General features: G+C 37.7%; 1 protein-coding gene across 1 annotated transcript in view; it reads left to right on the top strand.

Annotated features, from left to right (window-relative positions):
* DNALI1 (dynein axonemal light intermediate chain 1) overlaps window positions 1–15,484 on the top strand; it is a 50,371-nt gene that overhangs the window by 22,105 nt on the left and 12,782 nt on the right. Inside the window, exon 5 of the mRNA XM_063444497.1 lies at window positions 14,461–14,625. Coding sequence (XP_063300567.1) covers window positions 14,461–14,625 — 165 coding nt within the window. The remainder of the gene's footprint in view (window positions 1–14,460; window positions 14,626–15,484) is intronic.

Below are 15,484 nucleotides of genomic sequence, written 5' to 3'. Positions count from 1 at the left end.
CACGACCAGGGGGTAACGACCCCTAATAGTACCGCACAGGGTCAAGGAGGGACCGGCGGGTCCACGTAGCACACGGGACCTGAGAACCCACATCCACTAAAGACTACGCAAACGTTGTTGGCCACGACAACCGCTACTGACACCCTCTAGCACGGCCCAACCATCTAACGGAACCCACCACACGGGGGGCTTCGGACCTCAGTTGACGCTCTTTTACACAAGACCCACACCCCACATTCGTACAAACACAAATTACACCCAGGGATGCACATTTAACAGGCTAATTTGAGGTTATGTACATGTCTACGCAATGAATATGCCAATGGAGATCTGCGTATCTCACAGTTCAAAGCTAATCTGAAGTAGTACGCATGACTACACACTGTATTTGCAAATGGAGACCTGCGTGTCTCACAGTTCATAGTTAAATGGATGATATATACTTGTATTACGTTCAGTGAGTCAATGGAGACCTGCGAGTCTCACAATTTACAGTCATTGTGATGTGGAACGTATATTTTTTGCGAGTGAAACAATAAAAATATATTTACAAAAAAAAAAAGAAATGAAGGCACAGTTGCAGTTTAGAAATTGCCCTTCAAGTTTGACCTGGCAAGAGTGGAGGTTTAATGAATATCAATGGACGGCGTGAGTTGCAAACAAATGGTCATATTGTGAAAACTATCACGACTATGGCTTAGCCGTGGACATTTTTAGTGGCAGCAGTGATAGCTGAACGTTTTGATATAAGATTTGTGTAGGTGGGCCTGAAAATGAGGGAGTGGTGGCAGTTTAGAAATCATGACCTGATTTTTCAGCTTTTGCCAGCTCCCACTCTAGCTTTGCCATTCATTCCTATGGGACAAATTTTGCCACAAGAACGACGATATTCCGTGAACCATTCGGCAAAACGTTCCAAAAAGTAATAGCAATCCGATCGGGAACAATCTGCGCGGTTTGGTAAATTTTTGTCTATGTAGTGTAAAAACTGTGGGAGGAGTTAGGGTGGCAAATTTGGCTATAATAATAATAATATATATGTGAGATAACATTAAGTGGTCTTGCTATGCAAGAACACTTAATACTAGAAAAGCTACAATTTCTGGGGAAATTGTGTGAAGTGTTCTTGCCTCCACCAGTAGTCTACAACTGGAGTGGGCGGAGTAACTGTTATTATTTATATAGCACATTTAATTGCAACGTTGTTGCCCAAAGTGCTTCACAGTTACATTAAAACATACAGTTATACACACCATTAGCAGGTGCAAAAGGCTTTGTCTATGACATCACTTGCTGCTGCAGCCTGGCACAGGTCAGAGTATTTTTGCGGTTGCCATCTTCAAACGGTCATATTTTTAAAACTATAAATCCTACAGTGAAGAGCTTTATATTGTGAGAATCACAAGACCCAGACCTACATTTTGATGTATAGTATGTTTCTGAGATATTAACAATGAAGGCACAGTCGCAGTTTAGAAATTGCCCTTCAAATGTGAGCTTTGCAGAGTGGAGTTTCAATGAATGGCAATGGAAGGCGTGAGTTGCAAACAAATGGTCATATTGTGAAAACTATCAGGACTATGGCTTAGCCATGGACATTTCTAGTGGCAGCAGGGATAGCTGAACGTTTTGATATAAGATTTGTGTAGGTGGGCCTGAAAATGAGGGAGTGGTGGCAGTTTAGAAATCATGTCCTGATTTTTCAGCTTTCGCCAGCTCCCACTCTAGCTTTGCCATTCATTCCTATGGGACAAATTTCGCCACAAGAACGACGATATTCCGAGAACCATTCGGCGAAACGTTCCACAAAGTAATAGCAATCCGATCGGGAACAATCTGCACGTTTTGGTATATTTTTGTCTATGTAGTGTAAAAACTGTGGGAGGAGTTAGGGTGGCAAATTTGGCTATAATAAGAATAAGAATAATAATAATAACTAGAAAAGCTACAATTTCTGGGGAAATTGTGAAGTGTTCTTGCCTCCACCAGTAGTATACAACTGGAGTGGGCGGAGTAACTGTTATTATTTATTTATATAGCACATTTAATTGCAACGTTGTTGCACAGTTACATGAAAACATACAGTTATAAAAACATTAGCAGGTGCAAATGGCCCTGTCTATGACATCACTTGCTGCTGCAGCCTTGCACAGGTCGGAGTATTTTTGCGGTTGCCATCTTCAAACGGTCGTATTTTAAAAACTATCAATCCTACAGTGAAGAGCTTTATATTGTGAGAATCACAAGACCCAGACCTACATTTTGATGTATAGTATGTCTCTGAGATATTAACAAGGAAGGCACAGTCGCAGTTTAGAAATTGCCCTTCAAATGTGAGCTTTGCAGAGTGGCGTTTCAATGAATGTCAATGGACTGCGTGAGTTGCAAACAAATGGTCATATTGCGAAAACAATCAGGACTATGGCTTAGCCGTGGACATTTTTAGTGGCAGCAGGGATAGCTGAACGTTTTGATATAAAATTTGTGTAGGTGGGCTTGAAAATGAGGGAGTAGTGGCAGTTTAGAAATCATGTCCTGATTTTTCAGCTTTTGCCAGCTCCCACTCTAGCTTTGCCATTCATTCCTATGGGACAAATTTCGCCACAAGAACGACGATATTCCGAGAACCATTCAGCGAAACGTTCCACAAAGTAATAGCAATCCGATCGGGAACAATCTGCACGTTTTGGTATATTTCTGTCTATGTAGTGTAAAAACTGTGGGAGGAGTTAGGGTGGCAAATTTGGCTATAATAAGAATAATTATAATATATATGTGAGATAACATTAAGTGGTCTTGCTATGCAAGAACACTTAACTAGAAAAGCTACAATTTCTGGGGAAATTGTGAAGTGTTCTTGCCTCCACCAGTAGTCTACAACTGGAGTGGGCAGAGTAACTGTTATTATTTATTTATATAGCACATTTAATTGCAATGTTGTTGCCCAAAGTGCTTCACAGTTACATTAAAACATACAGTTATAAAAACATTAGCAGGTGTAAAAGGCTTTGTCTATGACATCACTTGCTGCTGCAGCCTTGCACAGGTCAGAGTATTTTTGCGGTTGCCATCTTCAAACGTCGTATTTTAAAAACTATAAATCCTACAGTGAAGAGCTTTATATTGTGAGAATCACAAGACCCAGACCTACATTTTGATGTATAGTATGTCTCTGAGATATTAACAATGAAGGCACAGTCGCAGTTTCGAAATTGCCCTTCAAATGTGAGCTTTGCAGAGTGGAGTTTCAATGAATGTCAATGGAAGGCGTGAGTTGCAAACAAATGGTCATATTGTGAAAACTATAAGGACTATGGCTTAGCCGTGGACATTTCTAGTGGCAGCAGGGATAGCTGAACGTTTTGATATAAGATTTGTGTAGGTGGGCCTGAAAATGAGGGAGTGGTGGCAGTTTAGAAATCATGTCCTGATTTTTCAGCTTTTGCCAGCTCCCACTCTAGCTTTGCCATTCATTCCTATGGGACAAATTTCGCCACAAGAACGACGATATTCCGTGAACCATTCGGCGAAATGTTCTACAAAGTAATAGCAATCCGATCAGGAACAATCTGCACGTTTTGGTAAATTTTCGGCTATGTAGTGTAAAAACTGTGGGAGGAGTTAGGGTGGCAAATTTGGCTATAATAAGAATAATAATAATAATAATAATAATATATATGTGAGATAACATTAAGTGGTCTTGCTATGCAAGAACACTTAACTAGAAAAGCTACAATTTCTGGGGAAATTGTGAAGTGTTCTTGCCTCCACCAGTAGTCTACAACTGGAGTGGGCAGAGTAACTGTTATTATTTATTTATATAGCACATTTAATTGCAATGTTGTTGCCCAAAGTGCTTCACAGTTACATTAAAACATACAGTTATAAAAACATTAGCAGGTGTAAAAGGCTTTGTCTATGACATCACTTGCTGCTGCAGCCTTGCACAGGTCAGAGTATTTTTGCGGTTGCCATCTTCAAACGTCGTATTTTAAAAACTATAAATCCTACAGTGAAGAGCTTTATATTGTGAGAATCACAAGACCCAGACCTACATTTTGATGTATAGTATGTCTCTGAGATATTAACAATGAAGGCACAGTCGCAGTTTCGAAATTGCCCTTCAAATGTGAGCTTTGCAGAGTGGAGTTTCAATGAATGTCAATGGAAGGCGTGAGTTGCAAACAAATGGTCATATTGTGAAAACTATAAGGACTATGGCTTAGCCGTGGACATTTCTAGTGGCAGCAGGGATAGCTGAACGTTTTGATATAAGATTTGTGTAGGTGGGCCTGAAAATGAGGGAGTGGTGGCAGTTTAGAAATCATGTCCTGATTTTTCAGCTTTTGCCAGCTCCCACTCTAGCTTTGCCATTCATTCCTATGGGACAAATTTCGCCACAAGAACGACGATATTCCGTGAACCATTAGGCGAAACGTTCCACAAAGTAATAGCAATCCGATCGGGAACAATCTGCACGTTTTGGTAAATTTTTGTCTATGTAGTGTAAAAACTGTGGGAGGAGTTAGGGTGGCAAATTTGGCTATAATAAGAATAAGAATAATAACTAGAAAAGCTACAATTTCTGGGGAAATTGTGTGAAGTGTTCTTGCCTCCATCAGTAGTCTACTACTAGAGTGGGCGGAGTAACTGTTAGTATTTATTTATATAGCACATTTAATTGCAATGTTGTTGCCCAAAGTGCTTCACAGTTACATTAAAACATACAGTTATAAAAAATTAGCAGGTGTAAAAGGCTTTGTCTATGACATCACTTGCTGCTGCAGCCTTGCACAGGTCAGAGTATTTTGGCGGTTGCCATCTTCAAACGGTCGTATTTTAAAAACTATAAATCCTACAACGAAGAGCTTTATATTGTGAGAATCACAAGACCCAGACCTACATTATGATGCATAGTATGTCTCTGCAATATTGACAATGAAGGCACAGTCGCAGTTTAGAAATTGCCCTTCAAATGTGAGCTTTGTAGAGTGGAGTTTCAATGAATGTCAATGGATGGTGTGAGTTGCAAACAAATGGTCATATTGTGAAAACTTTAAGGACTATGGCTTAGCCGTGGACATTTTTAGTGGCAGCAGGGATAGCTGAACGTTTTGATATAAGATTTGTGTAGGTGGGCCTGAAAATGAGGGAGTGGTGGCAGTTTCGAAATCATGTCCTGATTTTTCAGCTTTTGCCAGCTCCCACTCTAGCTTTGCCATTCATTCCTATGGGACAAATTTCGCCACAAGAACGACGATATTCCGAGAACCATTCGGCGAAACGTTCCACAAAGTAATAGCAATCCGATCGGGAACAATCTGCACGTTTTGGTATATTTCTGTCTATGTAGTGTAAAAACTGTGGGAGGAGTTAGGGTGGCAAATTTGGCTATAATAAGAATAATAAGAACTAGAAAAGCTACAATTTCTGGGGAAATTGTGTGAAGTGTTCTTGCCTCCATCAGTAGTCTACAACTAAGTGGGCGGAGTAACTGTTAGTATTTATTTATATAGCACATTTAATTGCAATGTTGTTGCCCAAAGTGCTTCACAGTTACATTAAAACATACAGTTATAAAAAATTAGCAGGTGTAAAAGGCTTTGTCTATGACATCACTTGCTGCTGCAGCCTTGCACAGGTCAGAGTATTTTGGCGGTTGCCATCTTCAAACGGTCGTATTTAAAAAACTATAAATCCTACAGTGAAGAGCTTTATATTGTGAGAATCACAAGACCCAGACCTACATTTTGATGTATAGTATGTCTCTGAGATATTAACAATGAAGGCACAGTCGCAGTTTAGAAATTGCCCTTCAAATGTGAGCTTTGCAGAGTGGAGTTTCAATGAATGTCAATGGAAGGCGTGAGTTGCAAACAAATGGTCATATTGTGAAAACTATCAGGACTATGGCTTAGCCGTGGACATTTCTAGTGGCAGCAGGGATAGCTGAACGTTTTGATATAAGATTTGTGTAGGTGGGCCTGAAAATGAGGGAGTGGTGGCAGTTTAGAAATCATGTCCTGATTTTTCAGCTTTTGCCAGCTCCCACTCTAGCTTTGCCATTCATTCCTATGGGACAAATTTCGCCACAAGAACGACGATATTCCGTGAACCATTCGGCGAAACGTTCCACAAAGTAATAGCAATCCGATCGGGAACAATCTGCACGTTTTGGTATATTTCTGTCTATGTAGTGTAAAAACTGTGGGAGGAGTTAGGGTGGCAAATTTGGCTATAATAAGAATAAGAATAATAATAATAACTAGAAAAGCTACAATTTCTGGGGAAATTGTGAAGTGTTCTTGCCTCCACCAGTAGTCTACAACTAAGTGGGCGGAGTAACTGTTAGTATTTATTTATATAGCACATTTAATTGCAATGTTGTTGCCCAAAGTGCTTCACAGTTACATTAAAACATACAGTTATACAAACCATTAGCAGGTGCAAAAGGCCCTGTCTATGACATCACTTGCTGCTGCAGCCTTGCACAGGTCAGAGTATTTTGGCGGTTGCCATCTTCAAACGGTCGTATTTTAAAAACTATAAATCCTACAGTGAAGAGCGTTATATTGTGAGAATCACAAGACCCAGACCTACATTTTGATGTATAGTATGTCTCTGGAATATTAACAATGAAGGCACAGTCGCAGTTTAGAAATTGCCCTTCAAATGTGAGCTTTGCAGAGTGGAGTTTCAATGAATGTCAATGGAAGGCGTGAGTTGCAAACAAATGGTCATATTGTGAAAACTATAAGGACTATGGCTTAGCCGTGGACATTTCTAGTGGCAGCAGGGATAGCTGAACGTTTTGATATAAGATTTGTGTAGGTGGGCCTGAAAATGAGGGAGTGGTGGCAGTTTAGAAATCATGTCCTGATTTTTCAGCTTTTGCCAGCTCCCACTCTAGCTTTGCCATTCATTCCTATGGGACAAATTTCGCCACAAGAACGACGATATTCCGTGAACCATTCGGCGAAACGTTCCACAAAGTAATAGCAATCCGATCGGGAACAATCTGCACGTTTTGGTATATTTTTGTCTATGTAGTGTAAAAACTGTGGGAGGAGTTAGGGTGGCAAATTTGGCTATAATAAGAATAATAATAACTAGAAAAGCTACAATTTCTGGGGAAATTGTGTGAAGTGTTCTTGCATCCACCAGTAGTCTACAACTAGAGTGGGCGGAGTAACTGTTATTATTTATTTATATATCAAATTTAATTGCAATGTTGTTGCCCAAAGTGCTTCACAGTTACATTAAAACATACAGTTATAAAAACATTAGCAGGTGCAAAAGTCCCTGTCTATGACATCACGTGCTGCTGCAGCCTTGCACAGGTCAGAGTATTTTTGCGGTTGCCATCTTCAAACGGTCATATTTTTAAAACTATAAATCCTACAGTGAAGAGCTTTATATTGTGAGAATCACAAGACCCAGACCTACATTTTGATGTATAGTATGTCTCTGAGATATTAACAATGAAGGCACAGTCGCAGTTTAGAAATTGCCCTTCAAATGTGAGCTTTGCAGAGTGGAGTTTCAATGAATGTCAATGGAAGGTGTGAGTTGCAAACAAATGGTCATATTGTGAAAACTATCAGGACTATGGCTTAGCCGTGGACATTTCTAGTGGCAGCAGGGATAGCTGAACGTTTTGATATAAGATTTGTGTAGGTGGGCCTGAAAATGAGGGAGTGGTGGCAGTTTAGAAATCATGTCCTGATTTTTCAGATTTTGCCAGCTCCCACTCTAGCTTTGCCATTCATTCCTATGGAACAAATTTCGCCACAAGAACTACGATATTCCGTGAACCATTTGGCGAAACGTTCCACAAAGTAATAGCAATCCGATCGGGAACAATCTGCACGTTTTGGTATATTTTTGTCTATGTAGTGTAAAAACTGTGGGAGGAGTTAGGGTGGCAAATTTGGCTATAATAAGAATAATAAGAACTAGAAAAGCTACAATTTCTGGGGAAATTGTGTGAAGTGTTCTTGCCTCCATCAGTAGTCTACAACTAGAGTGGGCGGAGTAACTGTTAGTATTTATTTATATAGCACATTTAATTGCAATGTTGTTGCCCAAAGTGCTTCACAGTTACATTAAAACATACAGTTATAAAAAATTAGCAGGTGTAAAAGGCTTTGTCTATGACATCACTTGCTGCTGCAGCCTTGCACAGGTCAGAGTATTTTGGCGGTTGCCATATTCAAACGGTCGTATTTTAAAAACTATAAATCCTACAGTGAAGAGCTTTATATTGTGAGAATCACAAGACCCGGACCTACATTTTGACGTATAGTATGTCTCTGAGATATTAACAATGAAGGCACAGTCGCAGTTTCGAAATTGCCCTTCAAATGTGAGCTTTGCAGAGTGGAGTTTCAATGAATGTCAATGGAAGGCGTGAGTTGCAAACAAATGGTCATATTGTGAAAACTATCAGGACTATGGCTTAGCCGTGGACATTTCTAGTGGCAGCAGGGATAGCTGAACGTTTTGATATAAGATTTGTGTAGGTGGGCCTGAAAATGAGGGAGTGGTGGCAGTTTAGAAATCATGTCCTGATTTTTCAGCTTTTGCCAGCTCCCACTCTAGCTTTGCCATTCATTCCTATGGGACAAATTTCGCCACAAGAACGACGATATTCCGTGAACCATTCGGCGAAACGTTCCACAAAGTAATAGCAATCCGATCGGGAACAATCTGCACGTTTTGGTATATTTTTGTCTATGTAGTGTAAAAACTGTGGGAGGAGTTAGGGTGGCAAATTTGGCTATAATAAGAATAATAAGAATAATAATAATAATATATATGTGAGATAACATTAAGTGGTCTTGCTATGCAAGAACACTTAATAACTAGAAAAGCTACAATTTCTGGGGAAATTGTGTGAAGTGTTCTTGCCTCCATCAGTAGTCTACAACTAAGTGGGCGGAGTAACTGTTAGTATTTATTTATATAGCACATTTAATTGCAATGTTGTTGCCCAAAGTGCTTCACAGTTACATTAAAACATACAGTTATAAAAAATTAGCAGGTGTAAAAGGCTTTGTCTATGACATCACTTGCTGCTGCAGCCTTGCACAGGTCAGAGTATTTTGGCGGTTGCCATCTTCAAACGGTCGTATTTTAAAAACTATAAATCCTACAGTGAAGAGCTTTATATTGTGAGAATCACAAGACCCAGACCTACATTTTGATGTATAGTATGTCTCTGGAATATTAACAATGAAGGCACAGTCGCAGTTTAGAAATTGCCCTTCAAATGTGAGCTTTGCAGAGTGGAGTTTCAATGAATGTCAATGGAAGGCGTGAGTTGCAAACAAATGGTCATATTGTGAAAACTATCAGGACTATGGCTTAGCCGTGGACATTTCTAGTGGCAGCAGGGATAGCTGAACGTTTTGATATAAGATTTGTGTAGGTGGGCCTGAAAATGAGGGAGTGGTGGCAGTTTAGAAATCATGTCCTGATTTTTCAGCTTTTGCCAGCTCCCACTCTAGCTTTGCCATTCATTCCTATGGGATAAATTTCGCCACAAGAACGACGATATTCCGTGAACCATTCGGCGAAACGTTCCACAAAGTAATAGCAATCCGATCGGGAACAATCTGCACGTTTTGGTATATTTCTGTCTATGTAGTGTAAAAACTGTGGGAGGAGTTAGGGTGGCAAATTTGGCTATAATAAGAATAAGAATAATAACTAGAAAAGCTACAATTTCTGGGGAAATTGTGAAGTGTTCTTGCCTCCACCAGTAGTCTACAACTGGAGTGGGCGGAGTAACTGTTATTATTTATTTATATAGCACATTTAATTGCAATGTTGTTGCCCAAAGTGCTTCACAGTTACATTAAAACATACAGTTATACAAACCATTAGCAGGTGCAAAAGGCCCTGTCTATGACATCACTTGCTGCTGCAGCCTTGCACAGGTCAGAGTATTTTTGCGGTTGCCATCTTCAAACGGTCGTATTTTAAAAACTATAAATCCTACAGTGAAGAGCGTTATATTGTGAGAATCACAAGACCCAGACCTACATTTTGATGTATAGTATGTCTCTGAGATATTAACAATGAAGGCACAGTCGCAGTTTAGAAATTGCCCTTCAAATGTGAGCTTTGCAGAGTGGAGTTTCAATGAATGTCAATGGAAGGCGTGAGTTGCAAACAAATGGTCATATTGTGAAAACTATCAGGACTATGGCTTAGCCGTGGACATTTTTAGTGGCAGCAGGGATAGCTGAACGTTTTGATATAAGATTTGTGCAGGTGGGCTTGAAAATGAAGGAGTGGTGGCAGTTTAGAAATCATGTCCTGATTTTTCAGCTTTTGCCACCTCCCACTCTAGCTTTGCCATTCATTCCTATGGGACAAATTTCGCCACAAGAACGACGATATTCCGAGAACCATTCGCCAAAACGTTCCACAAAGTAATAGCAATCCGATCGGGAACAATCTGCATGTTTTGGTACATTTTCGTCTATGTAGTGTAAAAACTGTGGGAGGAGTTAGGGTGGCAAATTTGGCTATAATAAGAATAATAATAATAATATATATGTGAGATAATATTAAGTGGTCTTGCTATGCAAGAACACTTAATAATAATATATATGTGAGATAACATTAAGTGGTCTTGCTATGCAAGAACACTTAATAATAATAATAATATATATGTGAGATAACATTAAGTGGTCTTGCTATGCAAGAACACTTAATAATATATATGTGAGATAACATTAAGTGGTCTTGCTATGCAAGAACACTTAAATATATATGTGAGATAACATTAAGTGGTCTTGCTATGCAAGAACACTTAATAATATATATGTGAGATAACATTAAGTGGTCTTGCTATGCAAGAACACTTAATAATATATATGTGAGATAACATTAAGTGGTCTTGCTATGCAAGAACACTTAAATATATATGTGAGATAACATTAAGTGGTCTTGCTATGCAAGAACACTTAATAATATATATGTGAGATAACATTAAGTGGTCTTGCTATGCAAGAACACTTAATAATATATATGTGAGATAACATTAAGTGGTCTTGCTATGCAAGAACACTTAAATATATATGTGAGATAACATTAAGTGGTCTTGCTATGCAAGAACACTTAATAATATATATGTGAGATAACATTAAGTGGTCTTGCTATGCAAGAACACTTAAATATATATGTGAGATAACATTAAGTGGTCTTGCTATGCAAGAACACTTAAATATATATGTGAGATAACATTAAGTGGTCTTGCTATGCAAGAACACTTAATAATATATATGTGAGATAACATTAAGTGGTCTTGCTATGCAAGAACACTTAATAATATATATGTGAGATAACATTAAGTGGTCTTGCTATGCAAGAACACTTAATAATATATATGTGAGATAACATTAAGTGGTCTTGCTATGCAAGAACACTTAATAATATATATGTGAGATAACATTAAGTGGTCTTGCTATGCAAGAACACTTAATAATATATATGTGAGATAACATTAAGTGGTCTTGCTATGCAAGAACACTTAAATATATATGTGAGATAACATTAAGTGGTCTTGCTATGCAAGAACACTTAATAATATATATGTGAGATAACATTAAGTGGTCTTGCTATGCAAGAACACTTAATAATATATATGTGAGATAACATTAAGTGGTCTTGCTATGCAAGAACACTTAATAATATATATGTGAGATAACATTAAGTGGTCTTGCTATGCAAGAACACTTAATAATATATATGTGAGATAACATTAAGTGGTCTTGCTATGCAAGAACACTTAAATATATATGTGAGATAACATTAAGTGGTCTTGCTATGCAAGAACACTTAATAATATATATGTGAGATAACATTAAGTGGTCTTGCTATGCAAGAACACTTAATAATATATATGTGAGATAACATTAAGTGGTCTTGCTATGCAAGAACACTTAATAATATATATGTGAGATAACATTAAGTGGTCTTGCTATGCAAGAACACTTAAATATATATGTGAGATAACATTAAGTGGTCTTGCTATGCAAGAACACTTAATAATATATATGTGAGATAACATTAAGTGGTCTTGCTATGCAAGAACACTTAATAATATATATGTGAGATAACATTAAGTGGTCTTGCTATGCAAGAACACTTAATAATATATATGTGAGATAACATTAAGTGGTCTTGCTATGCAAGAACACTTAAATATATATGTGAGATAACATTAAGTGGTCTTGCTATGCAAGAACACTTAATAATATATATGTGAGATAATATTAAGTGGTCTTGCTATGCAAGAACACTTAAATATATATGTGAGATAACATTAAGTGGTCTTGCTATGCAAGAACACTTAATAATATATATGTGAGATAACATTAAGTGGTCTTGCTATGCAAGAACACTTAATAATATATATGTGAGATAACATTAAGTGGTCTTGCTATGCAAGAACACTTAATAATATATATGTGAGATAACATTAAGTGGTCTTGCTATGCAAGAACACTTAATAATATATATGTGAGATAACATTAAGTGGTCTTGCTATGCAAGAACACTTAAATATATATGTGAGATAACATTAAGTGGTCTTGCTATGCAAGAACACTTAATAATATATATGTGAGATAACATTAAGTGGTCTTGCTATGCAAGAACACTTAATAATATATATGTGAGATAACATTAAGTGGTCTTGCTATGCAAGAACACTTAATAATATATATGTGAGATAACATTAAGTGGTCTTGCTATGCAAGAACACTTAATAATATATATGTGAGATAACATTAAGTGGTCTTGCTATGCAAGAACACTTAAATATATATGTGAGATAACATTAAGTGGTCTTGCTATGCAAGAACACTTAATAATATATATGTGAGATAACATTAAGTGGTCTTGCTATGCAAGAACACTTAATAATATATATGTGAGATAACATTAAGTGGTCTTGCTATGCAAGAACACTTAATAATATATATGTGAGATAACATTAAGTGGTCTTGCTATGCAAGAACACTTAAATATATATGTGAGATAACATTAAGTGGTCTTGCTATGCAAGAACACTTAATAATATATATGTGAGATAACATTAAGTGGTCTTGCTATGCAAGAACACTTAATAATATATATGTGAGATAACATTAAGTGGTCTTGCTATGCAAGAACACTTAATAATATATATGTGAGATAACATTAAGTGGTCTTGCTATGCAAGAACACTTAAATATATATGTGAGATAACATTAAGTGGTCTTGCTATGCAAGAACACTTAATAATATATATGTGAGATAACATTAAGTGGTCTTGCTATGCAAGAACACTTAATAATATATATGTGAGATAACATTAAGTGGTCTTGCTATGCAAGAACACTTAATAATATATATGTGAGATAACATTAAGTGGTCTTGCTATGCAAGAACACTTAATAATATATATGTGAGATAACATTAAGTGGTCTTGCTATGCAAGAACACTTAATAATATATATGTGAGATAACATTAAGTGGTCTTGCTATGCAAGAACACTTAATAATATATATGTGAGATAACATTAAGTGGTCTTGCTATGCAAGAACACTTAAATATATATGTGAGATAACATTAAGTGGTCTTGCTATGCAAGAACACTTAATAATATATATGTGAGATAACATTAAGTGGTCTTGCTATGCAAGAACACTTAATTAAGAAGATGATTGTTTGACTCCTTTCATGTTATATGTCTACTGAATGACCATGCAATTTATCCATGGATTCTGCTATGTAAGTGCAGTGTGGTGTTTAGTACAGTTCCACAATATGTGGGTCAAAGACTTGAATGACCGGTACCAGGTGTGCCTTATGCTTTTTTGAGCGGGCACAATTTGTGAGATAATTTTCTTCATAAATAGATGCAAGTGTATCTAGGCCACACATAGGTCTCAATTTAACATTTTTGGATATGCTTGTCAAAAGCGTTAAATCGTATAGGAAAAACTATATATATATATATATATATATATATATATATATATATATATATATATATATATATATATATATGCTTTGGCAAGTTTTTTTTCTAACCGATTTGAATAATTAGAAAATCAATCTTTAAATGTTTTATCCACTAAATTACTACTCTTTCAATGAACACAAAAGGCTGGTTTTTAACATGTTATGTCATGTTACTACCACATTATTTTTTTTAACCATATGTAATATAGAGGTAGCATAAAATGGAAAAACACAATTCTTATAAGATTTATACCTCATTGCAAAGAAATAATGCTATACTAATAAAATGAACATGATGTCTAGCTGTATAGACATGTGTCATAGCGATTGAGTAATGCATTGGATTCTGCCCAAGTGGAAGGTTAGATGCGCCCCTCATCTTTGTGTAAAGTAATAGAGATTTTGACAAGATAATCTCATACCTTTTATGTCTGCAGATTGCTGATTTAGAGTCGGAGAAAAAGGATCTAGAGAAACAAGTTAATGAACTAAAAGCAAAATGTGAGGCTACGGAGAAACGTGAAGCAGAGAGAAGGCAAGAGGAGGAGAAGAAGCATGCCGAGGAGATTCAGTTCCTTAAACGAACAAATCAACAGCTAAAGGTGACCGCTCCTAAAAAAAACCCCATGAAAGTCTTTACATTAAACCATTCTTGGATTAAAGGCACACTATAGTCACCAAAACAGCTTTAGCTGAATTAAGCAGTTTTAGTGTATAAACCATGCCCCTGCAGTCTCACTGCTTGATTATCTGCCATTTAGGAGTTTTATCACTTTGTTTATGCAGCACTAGTCACACCTCCCTCAATGTGACTTACACAGGCTACCTAAACACTTCCTGTAAAGAGACATCAAATGTTTACATTTCCTTTATTGCTAATTCTGTGTAATTTAGAATCCGCTGCTCTGTTAGTAGCTTACTAGACCATGCAGGAGCCTCCTTTATGAGCTTAAAGGGAAACTCCAGTGCCAGGAAAACGATCCGTTTTCCCGGCACTGGAGGGTCCCTCTCCCTCCCACCCCCCAATCCCCAGTTGCTGAAGGGGTGAAAACCCCTTCAGTGACTTACCAGAGGCAGCGACAGGTCCCACGTCGCTGCTTCCTCCTTCCCCGCCACTCCTCCTTCTGCTTACGTCGGCCGGTGGGCGAGACTGATCTCGCCCGCCGGCCGAGGAGACCTAATGCGCATGCGCGGCGTGCATTAGCGCACCCCATAGGAAAGCATTGAAAATGAATTTCAATGCTTCCCTATGGGGAATAGAGCGACGCTGGAGGTCCTCACACAGCGTGAGGATGTCCAGCGACGCTCTAGCACAGAAAACCTGTGCTATAGAGCAGGAAGTGTCCTCTAGTGGCTGTCTAATAGACAGCCACTAGGGGAGGACTTAACCCTGCAAGGTAATTATTGCAGTTTAAAAAGAACTGCAATAATTACACTTGCAGGGTTAAGGGTAGTGGGAGT

This window comes from Pelobates fuscus, chromosome 1 (genome assembly GCF_036172605.1).
Source record: "Pelobates fuscus isolate aPelFus1 chromosome 1, aPelFus1.pri, whole genome shotgun sequence".
NCBI lineage: Eukaryota > Metazoa > Chordata > Amphibia > Anura > Pelobatidae > Pelobates > Pelobates fuscus.
Note: the sequence above shows the minus strand (reverse complement) of the source record. Positions and strands in the feature narration are given on the sequence as shown.